At 50.5% G+C, this 25,844-nt stretch overlaps 1 protein-coding gene across 1 annotated transcript in view; it reads right to left on the reverse strand.

Moving 5' to 3' along the window:
• LOC140425008 (biotinidase-like) overlaps positions 1-24,130 on the reverse strand; it is a 60,564-nt gene extending 36,434 nt beyond the window's left edge. Inside the window, exon 1 of the mRNA XM_072508775.1 lies at positions 23,748-24,130. Coding sequence (XP_072364876.1) covers positions 23,748-23,960 — 213 coding nt within the window. The 5' untranslated portion in view covers positions 23,961-24,130. The remainder of the gene's footprint in view (positions 1-23,747) is intronic.
• Between the last annotated feature and the right edge of the window lie 1,714 nt (positions 24,131-25,844).

Raw genomic sequence — 25,844 nt, forward strand, 5'->3', positions numbered from 1 at the left:
GTAATCTTTAGGTGTGTCTCTTGTAGCATTGCCACGTCCGTCTTCTGTTCCCTCAAATGCGCGAACACACGACCGGCCCATTCAGTCCTCTCACGTTCCATGCGATCAGCCTGGATGGGGGGGCTTCCAACGGCACCCCCCCCCCCCCCCCCTGCCAACTAGCCATCACCTTTTTAGGCCAGCCTTGAGCTCGCCCCCCCCCGCTTCCTCGAATCCCCACTCAGGCTGTCGCCGTTCCCGACCTACCATTTGTCCCCTAGTAACAGTTCCTCCCTTATCAGCAAAGCAGCTCCCCCACCTCTCTCCCCCCCCCCCCCAGCAACAACACTAAAAACCCAATCCCCCAAGTCAAGCTTCAGCTTAACACCTGTCTACCCCCCCCCCCCCCCACTGCGTTTCCGAGAGTCAGCTGACCCATGCTGACTCGATAGCTCCCGCCCCTGGCACCAAGCAGTCTGTCTCCCTATTGTACTCTCCTCTCCCCCGCCCCGCCCCCCCCAGCACGTGAATAAACATTTTAAAAGCATCACATTCCCCAGTAAACAAACAACAGAAAAAAATACAGTGAAGAAACAATCACTTTAGAAAAAAATTGTCACCCAAAAAGCAGAACTAAATTCAAAGTCCATCCCCCCCTCTAACAAGGTCCCTACAAGACAGATCAACCTTTAACCATCCACACAGCCCATTATTTCACATAGAGCTACTTAAATTTTTACAATCCAGCACCACAAATCGCTGCCACAGTACTTCTCCAAGGCTTAAGTGTCTTTCAATTCGCCTCCAGCATCATTTCTTTAATAAACGTCCATACTTCGTCTGGCATACCATTCCTCGTGTGTGATCCACAGGCGGGCTGGGTACAGCATCCCGAACTTCACCCCCTTCTTAAAGAGGGTCGTTTTTGCCCGATTGAACCCAGCTCGCCTCTTGGCCAAATCCGCTCCCAGGTCCTGATAAATGTGCTACTCACAGTTCTCCCACTTGCTGCTCCGTTCTTTTTTGGCCCACCGCAAAACATTCCTTGTCCATGAAACGGTGAAAACGTACCACTCTGGCCTTTGGCGGTTCGTTCGCTCTGGGCTTCCTCGCGAGGGCTCTGTGCGCTCTGTCCAATTCCAGAGGCCGAGGGAACGCCCCAGCCCCCATCAACTTCTTCAACATGCCGTCACGTAGGCCCTCGCATCCGATCCCTCACTGCCTTCAGGGAGGCCAACAATCCTGAAATTCTGCCTCCTGGACCTATTCTCCAGGTCCTCCAGCTTCTCCTGCATTCTTTTCTGGCGGTCGTTCATCATCACCACCTTGCTTTCCAGCACTGTTATATACTCCTCGTGCTCGGCCAACTTTTGTTCGACCTCCTGGATCGCTCTCCCGTGGGTTTCCTGATTCTGAACCACTTGATCAATCGAAGCCTTAATCGGGTCCAGCATGTCATTCTTCAGCTTGGCAAAGCAATCCTTGAAAAACTTCACCAGCTGCTCCATTGACCACTGTGCTGTCTCCCCGCGGCCCTTGCCCTCCGCCATGCTGTCCCGTGTTTCCAGCTCTGCTTGCGTCTCCCTTATAGGATTTTGTCGTCTCACACGGCCACTTCTGGTCCAATTCTCCATACACCGGAGGGGGATTTCTCCTTACTGTCTCACTCTTCACTGCTTTATCCCATAAAATCCAAAAAAAAACAGGGGAAAAAGGTCCAAAAGTCCGTTACAGGCAAGAGCTATCAAATGTGCGACCTACCCCTCCATGGCTGCCACCGGAAGTCGTGGACAGGATATATCTAATCTCTTTTCCACGTTGGCGGGTAGATGCCAGTTGTAGCTGTACTGGGACAGCTTGGCTAGGGGCACAGCAAGTTCTGGAGCACAGGTCTTCAGGACTATTGCCGGAATATTATCAAGGCCTTTGCAGCATCCCGTGCTATCCGCCATTTCTTGATATCACGTGGGGTGAATTGAATTGGCTGAAAACTGGAATCTGTGATGTTGGGACCTCAGGAGGAGACCGAGATGGATCACCCACTTGGCACCTCTGACTGAAAATTGGAGCAAATGCCTTATCTTTTGCACTGGTGTGCCAGGCTCCTCCATCATTTAGGATGGAGATATTTGTGAAGCGTCCTCTCCCAGTGAGCTGTTTAATTGTCCACCACAATTCACTTCTGGATGACAGGACTACAGAGCTTAGCTCTGATCCATGGGCTGTAGGATCGCTTAGCTCTGTCTATTACTTGCTGCTTCCACTGTTTGGCACACGAGTAGTCCTGTGTTGAAGCTTCACGGTTGAGACTTCCTTTTTCACACCTGGTGCTGCGCCTGGCATGCTCAGCTGCACTATTTATTGAACCAATAATTGTAGAGTGGGGAACATGCTGGGGTCATGAGGTTACAGATTGTGGTTGAGTACAATTCTGCTGCTGCTGATGGCCCACATCCACTCTACGGGTACCCAGTCTTGAGTTGCTAGACCTGTTCGAAGTCTATCCCATTCAGCACGGTGGTAGTGCCACACAATACAATGGAGGGTATCCTCAATGTGAAGGCAGAACTTCACCTCCACAAGGACTGTGCGGTAGTCACTCCTACCGATACTGTAATGGACAGATGCATCAGCGACAGAAAGATTAATGAGGATGAGGTCAAGTAGGTTTTTCCCTCTTATTGGTTCCCTCACCACCTACCAAAATACAAGTTGTGTTGTTCAAGACTCGGTCAGCTCAATCAGCAGTGGTGCTACCAAGCCACACTTGGTGGTGGACATCTAAGTCCCCCACCCAGAGTATATTCTGTGCTTTTGTCACCCTTGGTACTTCCTCCAAGTGGTGCAGTGGTGTTGGTAACAGGAAATTTCCTTGCCCATGTGTGATCATGAGTCTTCATGGGGTCCAGAGTCGATGAGGACTCCCAGGGCAACTCCCTCCCAACTGTATACCACTGTGCCACCACCTCTGCTGGGTCTACCCTGTTGGTTGGACAGGACATGGCAGGGGGGTGGGCACGGGAGCAATAGGTCAGAAGGTGAGAGCATTGAGGGAGAACTAGGGAATAGGGACAGTGTGGCTCTGAGGCAGAGCAGACAGGGAGAAGTTGCTGAACACAGTGGGCCTGGTGGCCTGAAGTGCATATGTTTTAATGCAAGAAGTATTACGGGTAAGGCTGATGAACTTAGAGCTTAGATTAGTACTTGGAACTATGATGTTGTTGCCATTACAGAGACCTGGTTGAGGGAAGGGCAGGATTGGCAGCTAAACGTTCCAGGATTTAGATGTTTCAGGCGGGATAGAGGGGGATGTAAAAGGGGAGGCGGGATTGCGCTACTGGTTCGGGAGAATATCACAGCTGTACTGCGGGAGGACACCTCAGAGGGCAGTGAGGCTATATGGGTAGAGATCAGGAATAAGAAGGGTGCAGTCACAATGTTGCGGGTTTACTACAGGCCTCCCAACAGCCAGCGGGAGATAGAGGAGCAGATAGGTAGACAGATTTTGGAAAAGAGTAAAAACAACAGGGTTGTGGTGATGGGAGACTTCAACTTCCCCAATATTGACTGGGACTCACTTAGTGCGAGGGGCTTAGACGGGGCGGAGTTTGTAAGGAGCATCCAGGAGGGCTTCTTAAAACAATATGTAGACAGTCCAACTAGGGAAGGGGCGGTACTGGACCTGGTATTGGGGAATGAGCCCGGCCAGGTGGTAGATGTTTCAGTAGGGGAGCATTTCGGTAACAGTGACCACAATTCAGTAAGTTTTAAAGTACTGGTGGACAAGGATAAGAGTGGTCCGAGGATGAATTTGCTAAATTGGGGGAAGGCTAATTATAACAATATTAGGCGGGAACTGAAGAACATAGATTGGGGGCGGATGTTTGAGGGCATATCAACATCTGACATGTGGGAGGCTTTCAAGTGTCAGTTGAAAGGAATTCAGGACCGGCATGTTCCTGTGAGGAAGAAGGATAAATACGGCAATTTTCGGGAACCTTGGATGACGAGAGATACTGTCGGCCTCGTCAAAAAGAAAAAGGAGGCATTTGTCAGGGCTAAAAGGCTGGGAACAGACGAAGCCTGCGTGGAATATAAGGAAATTAGGAAGGAACTTAAGCAAGGAGTCAGGAGGGCGAGAAGGGGTCACGAAAAGTCATTGGCAAATAGGGTTAAGGAAAATCCCAAGGCTTTTTACACGTACATAAAAAGCAAGAGGGTAGCCAGGGAAAGGGTTGGCCCACTGAAGGATAGGCAAGGGAATCTATGTGTGGAGCCAGAGGAAATGGGCGAGGTACTAAATTAATACTTTGCATCAGTATTCACCAAAGAGAAGAAATTGGTAGATGTTGAGACTGGAGAAGGGTGTGTAGATAGCCTGGGTCACATTGAGATCCAAAAAGACGAGGTGTTGGGTTTCTTAAAAAATATTAAGGTAGATAAGTCCCCAGGGCCTGATGGGATCTACCCCAGAATACTGAAGGAGGCTGGAGAGGAAATTGCTGAGGCCTTGACAGAAATCTTTGGATCCTCGCTGTCTTCAGGGGATGTCCCGGAGGACTGGAGAATAGCCAATGTTGTTCCTCTGTTTAAGAAGGGTAGCAAGGATAATCCCGGGAACTACAGGCTGGTGAGCCTTACTTCAGTGGTAGGGAAATTACTGGAGAGAATTCTTCGAGACAGGATCTACTCCCATTTGGAAGCAAATGGACGTATTAGTGAGAGGCAGCACGGTTTTGTGAAGGGAAGGTCATGTCTCACTAACTTGATAGAGTTTTTCGAGGAGGTCACTAAGATGATTGATGCAGGTAGGGCAGTGGATGTTGTCTATATGGACTTCAGTAAGGCCTTTGACAAGGTCCCTCATGGTAGACTAGTACAAAAGGTGAAGTCACACAGGATCAGGGGTGAGCTGGCAAGGTGGATACAGAACTGGCTAGGCCATAGAAGGCAGAGAGTAGCAATGGAAGGATGCTTTTCTAATTGGAGGGCTGTGACCAGTGGTGTTCCACAGGGATCAGTGCTGGGACCTTTGCTCTTTGTAGTATATATAAATGATTTGGAGGAAAATGTAACTGGTCTGATTAGTAAGTTTGCAGACGACACAAAGGTTGGTGGAATTGCGGATAGCGATGAGGACTGTCGGAGGATACAGCAGGATTTAGATTGTTTGGAGACTTGGGTGGAGAGATGGCAGATGGAGTTTAATCTGGACAAATGTGAGGTAATGCATTTTGGAAGGTCTAATGCAGGTAGGGAATATACAGTGAATGGTAGAACCCTCAAGAGTATTGAAAGTCAAAGAGATCTAGGAGGACAGGTCCACAGGTCATTGAAAGGGGCAACACAGGTGGAGAAGGTAGTCAAGAAGGCATACGGCATGCTTGCCTTCATTGGCTGGGGCATTGAGTATAAGAATTGGCAAGTCATGTTGCAGCTGTATAGAACCTTAGTTAGGCCACACTTGGAGTATAGTGTTCAATTCTGGTCGCCACACTACCAGAAGGATGTGGAGGCTTTAGAGAGGGTGCAGAAGAGATTTACCAGAATGCTGCCTGGTATGGAGGGCATTAGCTATGAGGAGCATTTGAATAAACTCGATTTGTTCTCACTGGAACGAAGGAGGTTGAGGGGAGACCTGATAGAGGTATACAAAATTATGAGGGGCATTGACAGAGTGGATAGTCAGAGGTTTTTCCCCAGGGTAGAGGGGTCAATTACTAGGGGGCATAGGTTTAAGGTGAGAGGGCAAGGTTTAGAGTAGATGTACGAGGCAAGTTTTTTACGCAGATGGTAGTGGGTGCCTGGAACTCGCTACCGGAGGAGGTGGTGGAAGCAGGGACGATAGTGACATTTAAGGGCCATCTTGACAAATACATGACTAGGATGGGAATAGAGGGATACGGACCCAGGAAGTGTAGAAGATTGTAGTTTAGTCGGGCAGCATGGTCGGCACGGGCTTGGAGGGCCGAAGGGCCTGTTCCTGTGCTGTACATTTCTTTGTTCTTTGTTCTTTGACATATGCAGGGATAATGATGATGGTGGTATCTGGGCTGATGTCTGTCAGGCATTATTTTGTGAGTATGACTATGTCAGACTGTTGCTTCACTGGTCTCTGAGACAGCTCTCCCAATTTCAACACAAGCCCCCAGTTGTTAGTAAGTCGGACTTTGCAGGATCAACAGGACTGCGTGTGTCATTGTCGTTTCTGGTGCCTTAGCCAATGTCATGTGACTTGTCCCTTTTCATATCTTTTTATTAAAACGGTAAAAAATATATACAAGGCCAAACGGTTCAAACACTAATTTTGTGTTGGAGAAACAGGGTACCCTCCCCTCAGTACCAACGTACGGGGAGGGAGGGTAGAAGACTCTGATTATTAAAACAGTTCACAACACAGTTGTACAAAAAACAAATGGTACAAGCACTAATCTTTGCGCTGGAGAGACCAACAGAAGGGAAAGGAAGTGGGGGGGAAAGCACAGGATAGGAGGGTGGTGGGGAGGGAGGGAGTCGGGGTGTTGGTGGAGGGGGGCCCAATAGGACACTGCCTGAACTATATACGGAGGCAGAAGAAACAAAAGAACCTTCAGTTATGATGTGCCAGATTATGGGAGTCCCCCACGTTGTGTTGTTCACCCTGGGGTAACACGGATTGCACACGATGCAATTAACTGATCAAGCATACACCAAACGAAGGCGTTGGTTCAATAAAAGATTTATTGAACCCTAGCAACAAAACACACAGCTGCCTGTGGGTTGACTCTCTACTACCCTAAGTAAACTAACATTAACTATCTAGACCAGGCTAACTCTGATCCACGTGTTGGAGATGTTGAATGATTTGTACACCCTGACTATCACTATAGCTATCACCAGTGGAAAGAGGCAGAGTGCTGATGCCTTGCGTGTTTTATAGTTGGAAGCCCCCCTCTGGTGTCCTGTCTTGTGATTGGTCGTGTTCTGTTCTGTACATTGATTGGCTCACCTGGGTGTCTGTCACTGCCTGTTTTTACCTCATGATGTGCATGGGTGCATATTATGACATCCCCCTTTTTTTAAAAAAATGTTGTCGGCTGCTTAGAACAGAAACGACATATTTACAAGAGTAACTATATACAAAATCGTTGAGTGGATGGATATGTAAGGTGTCTAGCGTGCAGAAACATAACATCATATATACAGGGAATTATTTATAAGTCCAATCATTGAGGCTGTCGACGGATTCTCTTGGACCGCCTGAGAGGTGGAGGCGGAGATTATGGTGCCTTGACCGGTTGGCATGCAGCCAGGCTGGTGCCTCATGGTGCGAGATGTCCAGGTCGGGCAAAGTGACATCTGGGAAAGTGAGATCCGGTGGTGGCCATGCAAGTTTGCGTAGCGCCCTTCTGTTACGCCTTACAATCGATCCATCCACCATGCGAACCACGAGCGACCTGGGAGCAGCCTGTCGAACCACAACAGCAGGAGCTGACCAGCCGCCACCAGGCAACTGAATGTGAACAGTGTCCTTCGGAGAGAGGAGCGGCAGATCTGCAGCGTGAGCATCAAATGTGATCTTTTACCTGGTTCTGATTTGCTGCATCTTTTGCAACACTGGAAGGTGAACCAGGTCAGGTACATGAATGGCTGGGACAGTCGTCCGCAGGTTACGATTCATTAGGAGCTGAGCCGGAGATAACCCATTGGACAAAGGGGTTGCCTGTATGCCAGAAGAGCGAGATTGAAGTCCAAATCTGAGTCCGCAGCCTTACAGAGCATTTGCTTCACGACGTGGACTCCTTTTTTGACCTTCCCATTAGATTGTGGGTAATGCAGGCTTGAGGTGATGTGCTGGAAGTGGTATTGCTTTGTAAAGTTGGACTATTCTTGACTGAAGAAACAGGGACTGTTGTCGCTCACGTAATCAATAATCAGGACGTAGTCACGCTCGTTGACGTGAAAGAGGCCCACACCAACTCCAGACCACGGCGAGGTCACGAGCTCATGCTGGTGAAGCGTCTCTTTGGGCTGAGCAGGCAGGAACCGCTGGCATGTCACGCAGTTGAGATGTCCTCATTGATGCCGGGCCAATAGACAGCTTGCTGGGCCCTGCGCCTACACTTTTGTCCCTTGTGTATCTGCGTGAGCACCAAGCTCTGGAGGCTGCGCGGAATGACGATGCGATCCAATTTCAGAAGGATCCCCTCGACAACAGTTAGGTCATCCTTTACATTATAGTATTGGGGCATTGCCCTTTCTGCCAGCCATTCGTGAGGTGATGTATGACCCGCTGCAGCAGAGGGTCCTTGGCGGTCTCCTCCCGAATGATGCCGAGTCGGTCGTCGGATGACGGGTGGGTGCTGGCACACAGTTACACCTGCGCCTTGATGTCGTGCATGAAGTCTACCTGCTCACATGGTGAGGTGATGGCACGGGAAAGGGCATCCGCGATGATTAGCTCCTTCCCGGGTGTGTAAACCAGTTCAAAATCATACCTGCGGAGTCGAAGGAGAATGTGCTGGAGCCTGGGTGTCATGTCATTTAAGTCCTTGTGTATAATGTGCACCAGGGGTCTGTGGTCCATCTCCACGGTAAAGGTCGGGAGACCATAGACATAATCGTGGAATTTCACGATGCCAGTGAGTAGGCCCAGGCAGTTTTTCTCAATTTGAGCATAGCGTTGCTCAGTGGACGTCATGGCCTTGGACGCGTAGGCCACTGGAGCCCAGGACGAGGTGTTGTCCTTCTGCAGATGCACCGCCCCAATGTCGTCCTGGCTGGCGTCTGTGGAGATCTTGGTCTCCCTCGCTGGGTCAAAGAAGGCTAGAACAGGAGTGGTGGTTAGCTTCGCTTTCAACTCAAGCCACTCTGCTTGATGTGCGGACAGCCACTGGAAAGTGGTGGACTTCTTCACAAGGTGTCTGAGGGCCGTGGTGTGTGAAGTGAGATTGGGAATGAACTTCCCCAGAAAGTTCACCATCCCCAAGAAGCGGAGGACCGCCTTCTTGTCCTCTGGAGTCTTCATCGTGTTAATTGCCTGGACTTTGTCTGGGTCCGGCTGCACGCCCTGTCGTGGACCAGGTGATGACATCGTCAACATAGACCCGTACACCGTCAATGCCCTCGAGCATTTGCTCCATTATTTGATGAAAGATTTCGGAGGCCGACACAATGCCGAATGGCATTCGGTTGTAGCAATATCTCCCACAGGGAGTGTTAAATGTGCATAGCTTCCGGCTGGACTCATCCAGCTGTATCTGCCAGAAGCCCTTCGATGCGTCCAGCTTTGTAAAATATTTGGCAAGCGCCATTTCACTCGTCAGCTCCTCCCGCTTTGGGATCGGATAGTGTTCCCTCATAATGTTGCGGTTTAGATCCTTGGGATCGATGCAAATGCGCAGTTCTCCCGAGGGCTTCTTGACGCAGACAATCGAGCTGACCCAGTCAGTTGGTTCCGTCACCTTGGATATTATCCCTTGATCCTGGAGATCCCGCAGTTGTGGCTTCAGACGGTCTTTGAGGGGCGCTGGCACCCGGCGCAACGCATGGATGACAGGCGTGGCATCAGGCCTGAGCAGACTGTTATAGCGGTAGGGCAGCGTGCCCATCCCTGTGAACACATCCGGGTACTGCAGTAGGCGCTCCTCAATGTCAGCTTGCAGAGTGTTGTTAGCTGAGGACATGGCATGTACACCCTGAACTAGCTGGAGGTGCTTGCATGCTCGGGCACCAAGCAGAGAAGCCTTGCCGGGCTGGACGATCTCAAACCGTAAAGTGGCCTTGACGGCCCTGTTGGATACTTGCAGGTGACAGGACCCTAGCGCCGTGATGGCATTCCCATTGTAGTCGAGCAACTGGCAGACTGGAGGAATGGTTGGCTGCCTTTGGATACGAGCACGATCTGCTTTGGATATTAGGTTGGCCGAAACACCGGTGTCGAGCTTGAACCGGAAGCTGCAGTTGTTGACTTGTACTGTGGCACGCCACTCGTCCGCATAATCCACATTAAGGATGGGTGTATGTGTTGGTGAAAGTGAGGAGGCATGGTTACGCATGGTGATGATGCCCACTCGATATGTGGACTCCGGGCAGTGGTCCTCTGGATCCGTGACGGGATTAGGTTCCAAGTCCTGCAGCCCTTGCTGCACACTTCAAACTCGTTTTTGTTGGGCCTGGTACCGCTGGCCCCCTGTTGGAGGTGCAGATCTGCACAGAGCAGCATAATGGCCAAGCTTCTTGCAGTTGAGACTTCGCCTGCTTCTCACGGGGCATTGCCGCTTTAAATGGACGGTGCCGCAGTTGGGGCACGTCATAACGTCAACGTCGTGACGTTCGGCGCGTCGTCACGCCTGCGCAGTGCGGTCAGCCGCCGCTCGCACCTGCGCAATGTAGTCTTCGGCCGCTTCGTTTTCCCGACCGTGGTGCGCAGGTGTGGGGGCCCTGGAGAAATGGCCACCTTCATCTCGATGTTCAGGCCCCGCATTTGGGCGATGGCCTGTACACTTTCAGCCTCGTGGGAGGCGAGTTGGTCCTGCTCTGCCGACTTCAGGCGAGAATAGCGACTTTTCGCCAGTTCGTGGACTTTGCACGTCTCGATCGCCACTGGCAGGGTCATATTTTTTATTTTTAGGAGCTGCTCCTGCAGGGCGTCGGAGTGGACGCCAAACACAATCTGATCCCTGATGAGGGAGTCAGCGGTGTCACCGTAGTTGCAGGATTGCGCTAGAATGCGAAGCTGAGTAAGAAAAGATTGAAAAGGCTCGTCCTTACCCTGAAGGCACTGCTGGAATACGTAACGCTCGAAGCTTTCATTTGTTTCGACCTCGCAGTGACTGTCGAATTTTTTGAGGGCAGTATGGAACTTTGCCTTGTCCTCACTGTCGGAGAAAGTGAGCGAATTGAAGATTTGGATGGCCTGGTCCCCCGCAGTAGACAGCAGCAGGGCGATTTTTCGCACATCAGAGGCACTTTCGAGGCCCGAGGCCTCAAGGTATAGACTGAATTTTTGCTTGAATTGTCCAATTTTCAGGACAATTGTGAACCAGGTGGGTTTTTAGGACAATGGGCAATGATTTTCTAGTCACTATTACCAAGACTAGCTTTTAATTCCAGAGTTATTAATTGAATTTAAATTCGATCGGGTGGATTGGCCACACTAAATTGCCCCTTAATTGGAAAAGAATTGGGTACTCTAAATGTTTAAAAAACCAGAGCTCCCTGCATGAATAAAAGTAGAGAAATTAAAATAAAATAGAAGAAGGTTTCTGCTAAAGCTAGATTCATAATTTAGTAGAGAACCAAAGTGGAACTCAAAGTACAAAGAACTAGAAAAGAAAACTTGAGGAACAAAGTTTCTGCAGGAGACTTATTTAGCGGGTAACATAAGAAGGAAGACCAAAAATCTTTCTAAACATTAAAACGTAAAGGGTAATCAAAGGAAGAGATGGGCCACTTGAGGACCAAATGAGAGATAATCTTGGGGCAGCAGAAAGGATGGCTGAGGCACTAAATTAATATTTTATATCTGTCTTCACTGAAGAGTGGATTATGCCACTGTCACAGAAAAGGAACAGGAAATACAGCAATTGTGTCGGATAAAAATAGAGAAAACTCTAGATGGGTTCCTTGCAGGCTATGACATATCGCACAAGGTGACAATGGAAACAACTGCACCTCAAACATTCATCTTGGAGGGCCCCCTGTAGCGCACAATGACTTACGAGAGAGACGAGTAGTGATGAAGTCAACAAAGAACAAAGAACAAAGAAATGTACAACACAGGAACAGGCCCTTCGGCCCTCCAAGCCCGTGCCGACCATGCTGCCCGACTAAACTACAATCTTCTACACTTCCTGGGTCCGTATCCCTCTATTCCCATCCTAGTCATGTATTTGTCAAGATGGCCCTTAAATGTCACTATCGTCCCTGCTTCCACCACCTCCTCCGGTAGCGAGTTCCAGGCACCCACTACCCTCTGCGTAAAAAACTTGCCTCGTACATCTACTCTAAACCTTGCCCCTCTCACCTTAAACCTATGCCCCCTAGTAATTGACCCCTCTACCCTGGGGAAAAGCCTCTGACTATCCAATCTGTCTATGCCCCTCATAATTTTGTATACCTCTATCAGGTCTCCCCTCAACCTCCTTCGTTCCAGTGAGAGCAAACTGAGTTTATTCAACCGCTCCTCATAGCTAATGCCCTCCATACCAGGCAACATTCTGGTAAATCTCTTCTGCGCCCTCTCTAAAGCCTCCACATCCTTCTGGTAGTGTGGCGACCAGAATTGAACACTATACTCCAAGTGTGGCCTAACTAAGGTTCTATACAGCTGCAACATGACTTGCCAATTCTTATACTCAATGCCCCGGCCAATGAAGGCAAGCATGCCGTATGCCTTCTTGACTACCTTCTCCACCTGTGTTGCCCCTTTCAATGACCTGTGGACCTGTACTCCTAGTTCTCTTTGACTTTCAATACTCTTGAGGGTTCTACCATTCACTGTAAATTCCCTACCTGCATTAGACCTTCCAAAATGCATTACCTCACATTTGTCCGGATTAAACTCCATCTGCCATCTCTCCGCCCAAGTCTCCAAACAATCTAAATCCTGCTGTATCCTCCGACAGTCCTCATCGCTATCCGCAATTCCACCAACCTTTGTGTCGTCTGCAAACTTACTAATCAGACCAGTTACATTTTCCTCCAAATCATTTATATATACTACAAAGAGCAAAGGTCCCAGCACTGATCCCTGTGGAACACCACTGGTCACAGCCCTCCAATTAGAAAAGCATCCTTCCATTGCTACTCTCTGCCTTCTATGGCCTAGCCAGTTCTGTATCCACCTTGCCAGCTCACCCCTGATCCTGTGTGACTTCACCTTTTGTACTAGTCTACCATGAGGGACCTTGTCAAAGGCCTTACTGAAGTCCATATAGACAACATCCACTGCCCTACCTGCATCAATCACCTTAGTGACCTCCTCGAATAACTCTATCAAGTTAGTGAGACACGACCTTCCCTTCACAAAACCGTGCTGCCTCTCACTAATACGTCCATTTGCTTCCAAATGGGAGTAGATCCTGTCTCGAAGAATTCTCTCCAGTAATTTCCCTACCACTGAAGTAAGGCTCACCGGCCTGTAGTTCCCGGGATTATCCTTGCTACCCTTCTTAAACAGAGGAACAACATTGGCTATTCTCCAGACCTCCGGGACATCCCCTGAAGACAGCGAGGATCCAAAGATTTCTGTCAAGGCCTCAGCAATTTCCTCTCCAGCCTCCTTCAGTATTCTGGGGTAAATCCCATCAGGCCCTGGGGACTTATCTACCTTAATATTTTTTAAGAAACCCAACACCTCGTCTTTTTGGATCTCAATGTGACCCAGGCTATCTACACACCCTTCTCCAGACTCAACATCTACCAATTTCGTCTCTTTGGTGAATACTGATGCAAAGTATTCATTTAGTACTTCGCCATTTCCTCTGGCTCCACACATAGATTCCCTTGCCTATCCTTCAGTAGGCCAACCCTTTCCCTGGCTACCCTCTTGCTTTTTATGTACGTGTAAAAAGCCTTGGGATTTTCCTTAACCCTATTTGCCAATGACTTTTCATGACCCCTTCTAGCCCTCCTGACTCCTTGCTTAAGTTCTTTCCTACTTTCCTTATATTCCACGCAGGCTTTGTCTGTTCCCAGCCTTTTAGCCCTGACAAATGCCTCCTTTTTCTTTTTGACGAGGCCTACAATATCTCTCGTCATCCAAGGTTCCCGAAAATTGCCGTATTTATCCTTCTTCCTCACAGGAACATGCCGGTCCTGAATTCCTTTCAACTGACACTTGAAAGCCTCCCACATGTCAGATGTTGATTTGCCCTCAAACATCCGCCCCCAATCTATGTTCTTCAGTTCCCGCCTAATATTGTTATAATTAGCCTTCCCCCAATTTAGCACATTCATCCTAGGACCACTCTTATCCTTGTCCACCAGTACTTTAAAACTTACTGAATTGTGGTCACTGTTACCGAAATGCTCCCCTACTGAAACATCTACCACCTGGCCGGGCTCATTCCCCAATACCAGGTCCAGTACCGCCCCTTCCCTAGTTGGACTGTCTACATATTGTTTTAAGAAGCCCTCCTGGATGCTCCTTACAAACTCCGCCCCGTCTAAGCCCCTCGCACTAAGTGAGGCCCAGTCAATATTGGGGAAGTTGAAGTCTCCCATCACCACAACCCTGTTGTTTTTACTCTTTTCCAAAATCTGTCGACCTATCTGCTCCTCTATCTCCCGCTGGCTGTTGGGAGGCCTGTAGTAAACCCCCAACATTGTGACTGCACCCTTCTTATTCCTGATCTCTACCCATATAGCCTCACTGCCCTCTGAGGTGTCCTCCCGCAGTACAGCTGTGATATTCTCCCGAACCAGTAGCGCAACTCCGCCTCCCCTTTTACATCCCCCTCTATCCCGCCTGAAACATCTAAATCCTGGAACGTTTAGCTGCCAATCCTGCCCTTCCCTCAACCAGGTCTCTGTAATGGCAACAACATCATAGTTCCAAGTACTAATCCAAGCTCTAAGTTCATCTGCCTTACCCGTAATACTTCTTGCATTAAAACATATGCACTTCAGGCCACCAGACCCGCTGTGTTCAGCAACTTCTCCCTGTCTGCTCTGCCTCAGAGCCACACTGTCTCTATTCCCTAGTTCTCCCTCAATGCTCTCACCTTCTGACCTATTGCTCCCGTGCCCACCCCCCTGCCATACTAGTTTAAACCCTCCCGTGTGACACTAGCAAACCTCGCGGCCAGGATATTTATGCCTCTCCGGTTTAGATGCTACCCGTCCTTCTTATACAGGTCACACCTGCCCCGGAAGAGCTCCCAGTGGTCCAGATAACGGAAACCCTCCCTCCTACACCAGCTGTTTAGCCACGTGTTAACTGCTCTATCTTCCTATTTCTAGCCTCACTGGCACGTGGCACAGGGAGTAATCCCGAGATTACAACCCTCGAGGTCCTGTCTTTTAACTTTCTGCCTAGCTCCCTGAACTCCTGCTGCAGGACCTCATGCCCCTTCCTGCCTATGTCGTTAGCACCAATATGTACAACGACCTCTGCCTGTTTGCCCTCCCCCTTCAGGATGCCCTCTGCCCGTTCGGAGACATCCTTGTCCCTGGCACCAGGGAGGCAACATACCATCCTGGAGTCTCTTTCACGTCCACAGAAGCGCCTATCTGTGCCCCTGACTATAGAGTCCCCTATTACTATTACTGTTCTGCGCTTTGACCCTCCCTTCTGAACATCAGAGCCAGCCGTGGTGCCACTGCTCTGGCTGCTGTTGTTTTCCCCTGATAGGCTATCCCCCCCGAAAGTATCCAAAGGGGTATACCTGTTCGAGAGGGGGACAACCACAGGGGATTCCTGCACTGACTGCCTGCCCTTTCTGGTGGTCACCCATTTCTCTGCCTGCACCTTGGGTGTGACCACATTTACATAACTGCGATCTATGACGCTTTCCGCCACCTGCATGCTCCTAAGTGCATCCAATTGCTGCTCCAACCGACCCATGCGGTCTGTGAGGAGCTCCAGTTGGGTGCACTTTCTGCAGATGAAGCCATCCGGGACGCTGGAAGCCTCCCGGACCTGCCACATCTCACAGTCAGAGCACTGCACCTCTCTAAAGTCGATGAGGCTTTATTAAGCGAGACTTGTCCCCAGCAGTTCAGCAACAGAATCAAGCGGCGGGGAGAAGCTCGGGTTCTTATACTCCGCCTTCAGGAGTCAACAGCCAACCAGGACCCGGGATCTGTCAGCCAATAGCATCACGGCTTCACAGTCCCACATGACCCCTAATACATACCACCACATTCACCCCTTGTTAAAAAGGAACCCGGCGGGGTGGTGGTTCGCATGGTGGTAGCGGTTTACAAGGCTGGTCCTGGGAGGAAAATTTCGGGCATGTTACTACAGTTTTAGCCCTACACTGGGCTATGTACAAAGTTTGTGAAACTATTTACAATATTAGTAAGAGAAATTTTTTTTTTTTTGTTACAATCCAACAACATTCTTGGTGTCACGCCGATGCCACGAGTCGAGCGGGCGGTCTGGTCTTCCTCGTCGATCGCCTCAGCCCCGGTGGTGGTGCAGGTGCTTGTTCAGGCGTTGTCGTCTCCGGGAGCGTTTCGGTGTTCGTTCCTGTTTCACTCCTGGGCGGGCACGGGAGGAGGACCGATCCTCCCGGGAAGGGGGCGGTCGCGGGGTGCACCGGTGGTAGGGAGGGGATGATCGGTGTCGGGGGGGGTGTGTGTGTTGCCGGTGGGCGCCAGGTCCCGCAGGGAGACCGTGTCCTGTTGGCCGTCGGGGTACGCCACGTAGGCGTACTGTGGGTTCGCGTGGAGCAGGTGAACCCTCTCGACCAACGGGTCCGATTTGTGCGCCCGCACATGTTTCCGGAGCAAGATGGGTCCTGGGGCCGCCAGCCAGGTCGGCAGCGACGTTCCGGAGGAGGACTTGCGGGGGAAGACAAGGAGGCGCTCATGAGGCGTTTGGTTAGTGGTGGTACAGAGCAGCGACCGGATGGAGTGGAGAGCGTCCGGGAGGACCTCCTGCCACCGGGAAACTGGGAGATCCCTGGACAGTAGGGCCAGTAGGACGGTCTTCCAGACCGTGCCGTTCTCCCTCTCTACTTGCCCGTTCCCCCGGGGGTTGTAGCTGGTCGTCCTGCTCGAGGCTATGCCCTTGCTGAGCAGGAACTGGCGCAGCTCGTCACTCATGTAGGAGGACCCCCTGTCGCTATGGATATATGCGGGGCAACCGAACAGTGTGAATATGGTGCCAAGGGCTTTAATGACTGTGGCCGCTGTCATGTCGGGGCAGGGGATGGCGAAGGGGAAACGGGAGTACTCGTCCACCACGTTCAGGAAGTATGCGTTGCAGTCGGTGGAGGGAAGGGGCCCTTTGAAATCCAGACTGAGGCATTCAAAGGGGCGGGAAGCCTTGATCAGGTGCACTCTATCCGGCCTGAAAAAGTGCGGTTTGCACTCCGTGCAGATGTGGCAGTTCCTGGTGACTGTACGGACCTCCTCCACAGAGTAGGGGAGGTTGCGGGACTTTATGAAATGGTAGAACCGAGTGACCCCCGGGTGGCAGAGGTCCTCGTGGAGGGCTTGGAGACGGTCTATTTGTGCGTTGGCACATGTGCCGCAGGATAGGGCATCGGACGGCTCATTCAGCTTTCCGGGACGGTACAAGATCTCATAGTTGAAGGTGGAGAGCTCGATCCTCCACCTTAAGATCTTGTCATTTTTAATTTTGCCCCGCTGTGCATTATCGAACATGAAGGCTACCGACCGTTGGTCGGTGAGGAGAGTGAATCTCCTGCCGGCCAGGTAATGCCTCTAATGTCGCACAGCTTCCACTATGGCTTGGGCTTCCTTTTCCACTGAGGAGTGGCGGATTTCTGAGGCGTGGAGGGTTCGGGAGAAAAAGGCCACGGGTCTGCCCGCTTGGTTAAGGGTGGCCGCCAGAGCTACGTCGGATGCGTCGCTCTCGACCTGGAAGGGGAGGGACTCGTCGATGGTGCGCATCATGGCCTTTGCGATATCCGCTTTGATGCGGCTGAAGGCCTGTCGAGCCTCTGTCGACAGGGGGAAGGTAGTGGTCTGTATTAGCGGGCGGGCCTTGTCTGCATACTGGGGGAACCATTGGGCGTAATATGAAAAGAACCCCAGGCAACGTTTCAGGGCTTTGGAGCAGTGGGGGAGGGGAAATTCCATAAGGGGGCGCATGCGTTCGGGGTCGGGGCCTATTATCCCATTGCGCACTACGTATCCCAGGATGGCCAACCGGTTTGTGCTAAAAACGCACTTTTCCTCGTTGTATGTGAGGTTCAAGGCGTTAGCGGTCTGGAGGAATTTTTGGAGGTTGGCATCGTGGTCCTGCTGATCGTGGCCGCAGATGGTTATGTTGTCGAGATACGGGAACGTGGCCTGCAACCCGTGCTGGTCAACCATTCGGTCCATCTCCCGTTGGAAGACCGAGACCCCGTTAGTGACACCAAATGGGACCCTTAGGAAGTGGTATAGACGCCCGTCTGCCTCGAAGGCTGTGTACTTGTGGTCACCTGGGCGGATGGGGAGCTGGTGGTAGGCGGACTTGAGGTCCACGGTGGAGAAAACCTTATACTGGGCAATCCGATTTACCATGTCGGATATGCGGGGGAGAGGGTACGCATCTAGCTGTGTGTACCTGTTCATGGTCTGGCTATAGTCTATGACCATCCTTTGCTTCTCCCCGGTCTTTAATACTACCACCTGGGCTCTCCAGGGACTATTGCTGGCCTGGATTATGCCTTCCTTCAGCAACTGCTGGACTTCAGACCGAATAAATATCCGGTCCTGGGCGCTGTACCGTCTGCTCCTGGTGGCGACGGGTTTGCAATCCGGGGTGAGGTTTGCAAACAAGGACGGCGGTTCAACCTTGAGAGTTGCGAGGCCGCAGATAGTGAGTGGGGGTATTGGGCCGCCGAATTGAAATGTTAGACTCTGCAGGTTACACTGGAAATCTAATCCCAGTAATGTGGGCGCGCAGAGTTGGGGAAGGACGTAGAGCCTGTAGTTTTTAAACTCCCTCCCTTGCACCATTAGGTTCGCGATGCAGAACCCTTTGATCTCTACGGAGTGGGATCCTGCAGCTAGGGAAATCTTTTGCGTACTTGGATGGATGGTCAGAAAACAGCGTCTTACCGTGTCTGGGTGAATGAAACTTTCGGTGCTCCCGGAGTCGATCAAGCATGATGTCTCGTGTCCATTGATCAGCACCGTTGTTGTCGTCGTCTGGAGCGTCCGGGGCCGTGATTGATCCAGAGTCACCGAAGCCAGTCGTGGTCGTAGTGTCTCGGCGTCTTCTTCGGACCCCGTGGAGCCATCGATGCTGGGGTCCTTTGTTGTCATCCAAGATGGCGGCGTCCATGAATCGCACGCGGCCGGGGGTGGACAAAATGGCCACCCCCATGGATCGCATGTGGTCGGGGGTGGACAAAATGGCCACCCCCATGAATCGCACGTGGCTGGGGGGTCACAAGATGGTGGTGCCCATCCTCCCCTCGTGGTGCCCGGGACCCAAAATGGCGGCACCCGCGGATCACACATGGGGCGCTGGGGGGGTTGGGGAGCGTTTGGGATGCGCTGGGCTCGTTCTTCTCCGGGGATTGCGGCGACCCCCCGGGACCGGCACACAGCCGCGTAATGGCCCTTCTTGCCGCAGCTTTTACAAATAGCTGCGCGGGCCGGGCAGCGCTGCCGGGGGTGTTTCGCTTGCCCGCAGAAATAGCAGCGGGCCCCCCTGGGATGGTCTGGCGCATTAACTGCGCAAGCCTGTGAGGGAGGGGGGGGTTTGTCACGACGGGGGTCCACGGAGCCCAAGGGGCTGCCGCGCGGTCGGGGCCGTAGGCGCGGGCGTTTTGCGAGGCCACATCTAGGGAAGCTGCAATGGCCCGTGCCTCTGAGAGTCCTAGCGACTCTCTTTCTAAAAGTCTTTGGCGGATTTGGGGAGAGTTCATACCTGCCACAAACGCATCGCGAATTAGCATGTCCGTGTGTTCGATCGCGTTCACCGGCGGGCAGCTGCAGCCCCGTCCCAAAATTAGCAGCGCGGCGTAGAATTCTTCTAGCGATTCTCCGGGACTTTGCTGTCTCGTTGCGAGTTGGGAGCGCGCGTAGACCTGGTTCACGGGACGAACGTAGATGCTCTTCAGTAATGCGAGCGCCGTCGGGAAATCCTCTGCGTCTTCTATGAGAGGGTAAATTTCCGGGCTTACCCTCGAATGCAGGACCTGCATTTTCTGGTCTTCTGTGATCCGGCCTTCAAAACATGCTTGCCAGTGTTTAAATACTGCTGCCGAGTTCGCTGCGTGGGGGCTGATCCGCAGGCATTCCGGGGCGATCCGGAGCTCCATAGTCCTTTAAGCTCGCTTAATAAATTGTAGCGCACAATGACTTACGAAAGAGACGAGTAGTGATGAAGTCGATGAGGCTTTATTAAGCGAGACTTGTTCCCAGCAGTTCAGCAACAGAATGAAGCGGCGGGGAGAAGCTCGGGTTCTTATACTCCGCCTTCAGGGCGGAGCCAGGAGTCAACAGCCAACCAGGACCTGGGATCTGTCAGCCAATAGCATCACGGCTTCACAGTCCCACATGACCCCTAATACATACCACCACACCCCCTAGCAATGGGAAACCCCGGAGTGCATAGGCGCAGCCACATGGCGTGCATTATGATGGTGGCCATGTTGGGTGGCCCCTGGACAAAGAGAACCTTGGAATGCTGGGGCGCAGCCACATGGCGAACATGGTGACCATGGTCATCTTGGATGGCCCCCAAATTAAGGGAAACTCCAGAGTGCAAGGGCGCATCCACAAGGTAAGTATGGTTGACCCCGTAGGAGGGAGGGACAGAAGCCCCCCCCCCCCCCCCCCCCACCAGGGCAGAATAGTCACCTGTAATGTCAGGGGACTTAACGGCCCAGTGAAAAGATCCAGAGTCTTTGCCCAACTGAAAAGTCTGAGAGCCGACATAGTCTTCCTAGTATAGTATGGGTTGCCATACTGTTCAATAAGAAACAGCATTTACACCGACAAGGACGATTATGGACCAAGGGGGAAGGTATGTCATGGTTGGTGGTGTCCTGGAAGGGTCACCAATGTTCCTTGTAAACGTGTATGCTCCCAACTGAGACAACGCGAGATTCATGAAGAAAACCATGGTGAAAACCCCTGACATAGACTCACACTGACTTTAATTGTGTGCAGGACCCAAAGACAGACAGATCAAATCTCAAGTCAGGGAAAAAAAATCAAACATGGCAAAGGAATTGAATGTGTCCATGGAACAGATGCGGGCAGTGAACCCCTGGAGGTTCACACACCCAGGAGAAAAGGAGTTCCCCTTCTTCTTCCAGGTACACAGAGTATATACAAGGATATACTTTTTTATAGTGGGAGAAGTGGTGCTGAGTACTCCATAATCATAACCTCTGACCACACTCCACACTACATGGATGTGAGGTTGGAGACGGGCGCAACACATCCCCATGGAGGCTGGACAAGAGCCTCCTTGCCGACAAAGCATTCTGTGAACGGATATCACAGGCCATAGATGGGCACGTTACCAACAACCAGAATGTGGAGGTCTCACCCTCCACATTCTGGGAGGTGCTGAAGACAGTGAAAAGGGAGGAAATTATTGCGTACAATGCACACAAATATAGGAAGGAGAGGATGACCAGGCAGCAGCTGGCCGACTCCATACTGGAGGTGGACCGGCAGTACTCCTCGACCAGGACCACGGAGCTACCAGTGGAGAGAAAAAAACTACAGATGGATTTTGACCTGCTCTCCACTAGGAAATCAGTGCACCAGCTCCACTGGACAAGGGGCTCTTCTGCGAACATGGTGTCAAAGCCAACCACCTGCTGGCTCACCAGCTGAGAAAGCAGGCAGCCGTGAGGGTAATAGCCCAGGTTAGGGACAGTAGCGGCAGACTAGTCACTACACCAGAAAGGGATCATCAAAGCCTTCGCAACCTTCTACCAGGGGCTGTACACCTCTGAGTCCCCCCACTCCCCCAGAGGGACTTGGGGATGAAGCAGTTCCTCAACGGACTGGACATGCCAGTCATGGGAGAAGACAAGTGATGGGGCCTGGAAGCACCACTAGAACTGGGAGATGTCATGGAGAGTATCAACTCCATTCAGGCGGGAAGTCGCCAGGGCCAGATGGATTCCCAGCAGACTTCTACAAAATATTTGTGCCAGCACTGGCCCTGCACCTGCGGGAGATGTTCGCTGTTCGTTAGTAAGGGGCACCCTGTCACCAACTAGCCTCAATATCGCTGATCCCCAAAAAGGACAAAGTCCCGACTGAGTGCTGGTCCTACCGTCCCATCTCACTACTCACTACGCAAAGATCCTGACGAGCCAGCTGGGGAGCTGCGTGTCAGAAGCAGTCGCGGAGAACCAGACGGGCTTTGTCAAGGGCAGGCAGCTAACATCGAACATCAGGCGCCTGCTGAAGATGATGTGACCCCATCCGGGAGAGTACGCCAGAAGTGATCATCTCTCTGGACGCAGAAAAGACCTTTGACAAAGTCGAATGGAAGTACCTCATGGAGGTACTGGAACGGTTTGAGTTCAGACCTGGGTTCACCTCCTGGGTGAAGCTATTGTACAGCGCTCCCGTGATGAGCGTACGGACAAACACCAGCTCTAAATACTTCTTGCTGCACAGAAGCACGAGCCAGGGATGCCTCCATCCCCGCTGCTGTTCGCCCTGGCAATCAAGCCAATGATGGCAATTGCCCTCAGAATGGCGATGGGGTGGAGAGGTATTCAAAGAGGGGCAGAAAGCATAGAGTCTCACTCTACACAGATGACCTTCTCCTTTATATCACAAATTGCCGGACCAGCATGGAAGGGATAATGAAACTCCGAAAGGAGTTTGGAGCCTTCTCTGGTTACAAGCTTAACTTGAAGCGAGTTCTTCCCCGTGAGTCCCCAGGGGGAGGGACAGTGTTGGAGGGACTTCCGTTCAAGCAAGCTTAGATCAAATTCTGATGCCAAATAGCCAACAACTGGACACATGGAGCCACAAATAGAACCTGACAAGTCTGGTGGAGGAAGTCAAAAGGGACCAACAGAGGTGGGTGATGCGACCATCAATTCACACGAGACGGAGAGTTGAAGTGAACAGTGGCTTTAATCAGCTAGAACTGTGCCTGCCTGCGACTGCCCTGCACTGAGAGCCGCCTTCAGGGCAGCAGCTCTATATACCTCCCCCAAGGGGGCGGGGCCAGGGGTGGAGCCCACATGGGCACCAACATGATACAATGCGGTGTAATACAATACAATGGTCCATAAGTAGAGCCCACAAGGGCAACAACATAGTACAATGCAATACAGTGGTGAATGGCTGCCATAATACATTCACCACAGTGGGGCCCACTCCCACTCGCAGGGAGAGTGCAGATGATCAAAATGAACATACTGCCCAGGTTCCTCTTCCCGTTTAGAACACTCCCGATCTACATCCCCAAGGCCTCTGTCAACACAGCCGACAAACTATCAGCACCCTTCTTAGCCTTAATCACCCTCATTTACAATCCTTTTGTCTTTTAGTCTATGACACCTTTGTCAATCTCCACCTATTGTTGGCCCCCTATCGAGTCCCACCGATCGATACCTTCCCCCCCAACAACATCAGTATAAATCTGACCCCATTTCCAGTTATCTCCAGCTTTGACAAAGTGTTACACAGACTCAAAACGTCCGCTCCCTTTTCTCCCCACACTGTCACAATAACACAGGAGGTTGCTATGATCTGGACTACATTGTCTGAAATGGAGCTAATAATAACTTTTTCACAATGGAATTAGATAATTAATTACAGTATTACAGGGATAGAGCAAATTCCTCAACTAGCAACAAGGCCCAGCTCTTCATTCTGTAGCTAGCAGCAGAATAAATTTTCACAGGGGCCTGCCCCAGTAGTGATGCAGAACAAATGGGGGGATGGGGGGGGAACCCCAATACACAACAGAAGTTTACATGAAATATTTTACAAAGTGAAGATTTTGTCTAAATGTTCTTATACCTTTGGGAACATTTTGCTACAAAGTTCTGAGTTTAGTTTCCTTACCACTGTTATTATCTGCTTAGAATGCAGCCATGCGTTAAGAGTAAATGAATGATTTGTGCAGAATAAGCATTTCAAAAGTGACAAATTTGCTTTACCTGTTTGCCCGCTTCATGGACTTGCTCTTGGTAGATGTCCAAGTTCTTTTTCATGTGCTTCAGTGCCTCCTCGCGTGTGGCAGGCGTCTTTGTTTTTGGCCGCAGCACTGCTGTGTGTTCATAGACGGCCGCTTTGTAAAACTCCAGCCCCCATACTGGGATTACAAAGCATTGCCACACCAACAACAGCCACCGCAAGCAAAATGCCTCCATTCCTGAAACTTTGATGTTTCAGTGTAACATTTGGTGGCAACACTGCTCTCTGGAGATTTGTGTGGATATTTATACTTGAAACATTGCTCAACAGTTAACATAAAATGTGTGTTCTGCAAGAGAGATGCAGTCAGAAGTGACCAACATCATCCCTTGTTCATTGTGCAGAATTGGACTCTAGCCTTGCAAACAGTATATCACCTGGATTATCTGAACACCACGTGGAGCAACTGTGGCCATTGACAAACTTTACTGCATATTTAAACAGCTTCTTTATGCTTACCACAGCAGTGGTTCTAGTCACTGTGAAAGTCTTAAGAGTGCAGGATTTTAAAAAATCTCTTTCTATTGCTTTTTGCACCAATTTCAGTAGGACCTTTTCAATATGCTTGGCAGCTGAAGTAAATAAGTGAAGCTGTTATTGTTAATTATTGTCAAGAGGTTTAACTGCGTATCGTGAGAACAGTAAGGAAAAATAAAATGCAGTTGTTGATTCCCTACATGATTATTGTGAATAACAGGCAACAGCTAGTCAACTTCAGAAAACTCATAGTTGCAATAAAATTACATACAATCCTCTTAAATTGAGATCAAGGTTCATGGCCAGTTGTATAAGACAGCACTAAAGCTGGAGACTAAATTGTATAGTACTAAAAGGTTGGCAAATGTTGGATGAAACATGCATACCGACCTTCAAAACTTAGACTGACTGACTAAACAGCTTCAAAACAGCCAATAAATCCCTCAAAGTTTTCAATTCAAAAAGCAGTTATGTATAAATCCATCAAATATATTTGTACGAAAACCCAAATAAAGACCTGTGTACAAGTTCCTTCCCTCAAAGGGACTGAATAAGTAAAATTCCTTTTTATTCTGTTCAATTTCAAGATTTTCATAATAGTTTTGAGATTACATTCCACAATTTCAACTATCCATTGGAAGCTGAAACCCAATGGCCTCATGCACGATATATGAAAAGATACGACACTTAGATTTAGTTCCCCCAATCCCGTGTGGAATGATGGGCAGCAAGACGCTGCCTCTGGCCCCAGTCCATTGTAATTTCTTTCGCTTCAGCCAGGTGGTGCCCTACTCTTGAAGGTCCTCCTTAAATGTACTTCACCAGGTCTCCTTTGGGCAGCCCCATCTTCTTTTATCATCAGCTGGTGTCCATTCTTTTGCCACTCTGTACCTCTAGGAGGTGAAATATATGTTCTGCCATTCTCATACATCTCTCTGCAATGATGTCCTGCCAGCACCTCTGACCAGTTCTCTGCACCACTTCTTCATTGGTGATGTTGACTCTCCAAGTGATGCTCGGGACCTTACGCAGGCAACGGTGGTGAAAAACACCCAACTTACGTGACACCTTTGCTGTTTTCTTCCATGGCTCCCTGGCATCGATTGCGATTGCAACTACTATGGGGATGTAGAGTCGCAGATTCATGGCCGTACAGATGGTGTCGATGCCCCCACTGTGTGGAGTGAATGGAAGATCAATGCTGCTTTGCCAATTCTTGGATGGACATTGATCTTACTCACCATTCCTGAAGATATTGCTTCCTAGGTAGAGGAAATGGTCGACATCCTATATCTTCTGTTGCCCAATGGTGATGGAAGGCCTTGTTGCCATCCAGTCACCAATGCCTTGGTCTTCTCGCAGCTGAGGTGTTGACCATCCTTGGCTAGGTTGCTGATAATGTTCTGAAGCACCTGTGTGATTCTTTGGCAAGCAGGGCGCTGCCGTCTGCAATGCCCAGGTCCATTTGTGGTGTTGCCATGGAATGCCAACATTTGCACCTACCATCGCCTTTATTACGGGCCAAGGTTTAGAGAACCCCAAAGTGTATCATGGAGTTCACCTGGCCCATAACTTTGAATAGA

This window comes from Scyliorhinus torazame, chromosome 6, assembly GCF_047496885.1.
Source record: "Scyliorhinus torazame isolate Kashiwa2021f chromosome 6, sScyTor2.1, whole genome shotgun sequence".
Classification (NCBI taxonomy): Eukaryota; Metazoa; Chordata; class Chondrichthyes; order Carcharhiniformes; family Scyliorhinidae; genus Scyliorhinus; species Scyliorhinus torazame.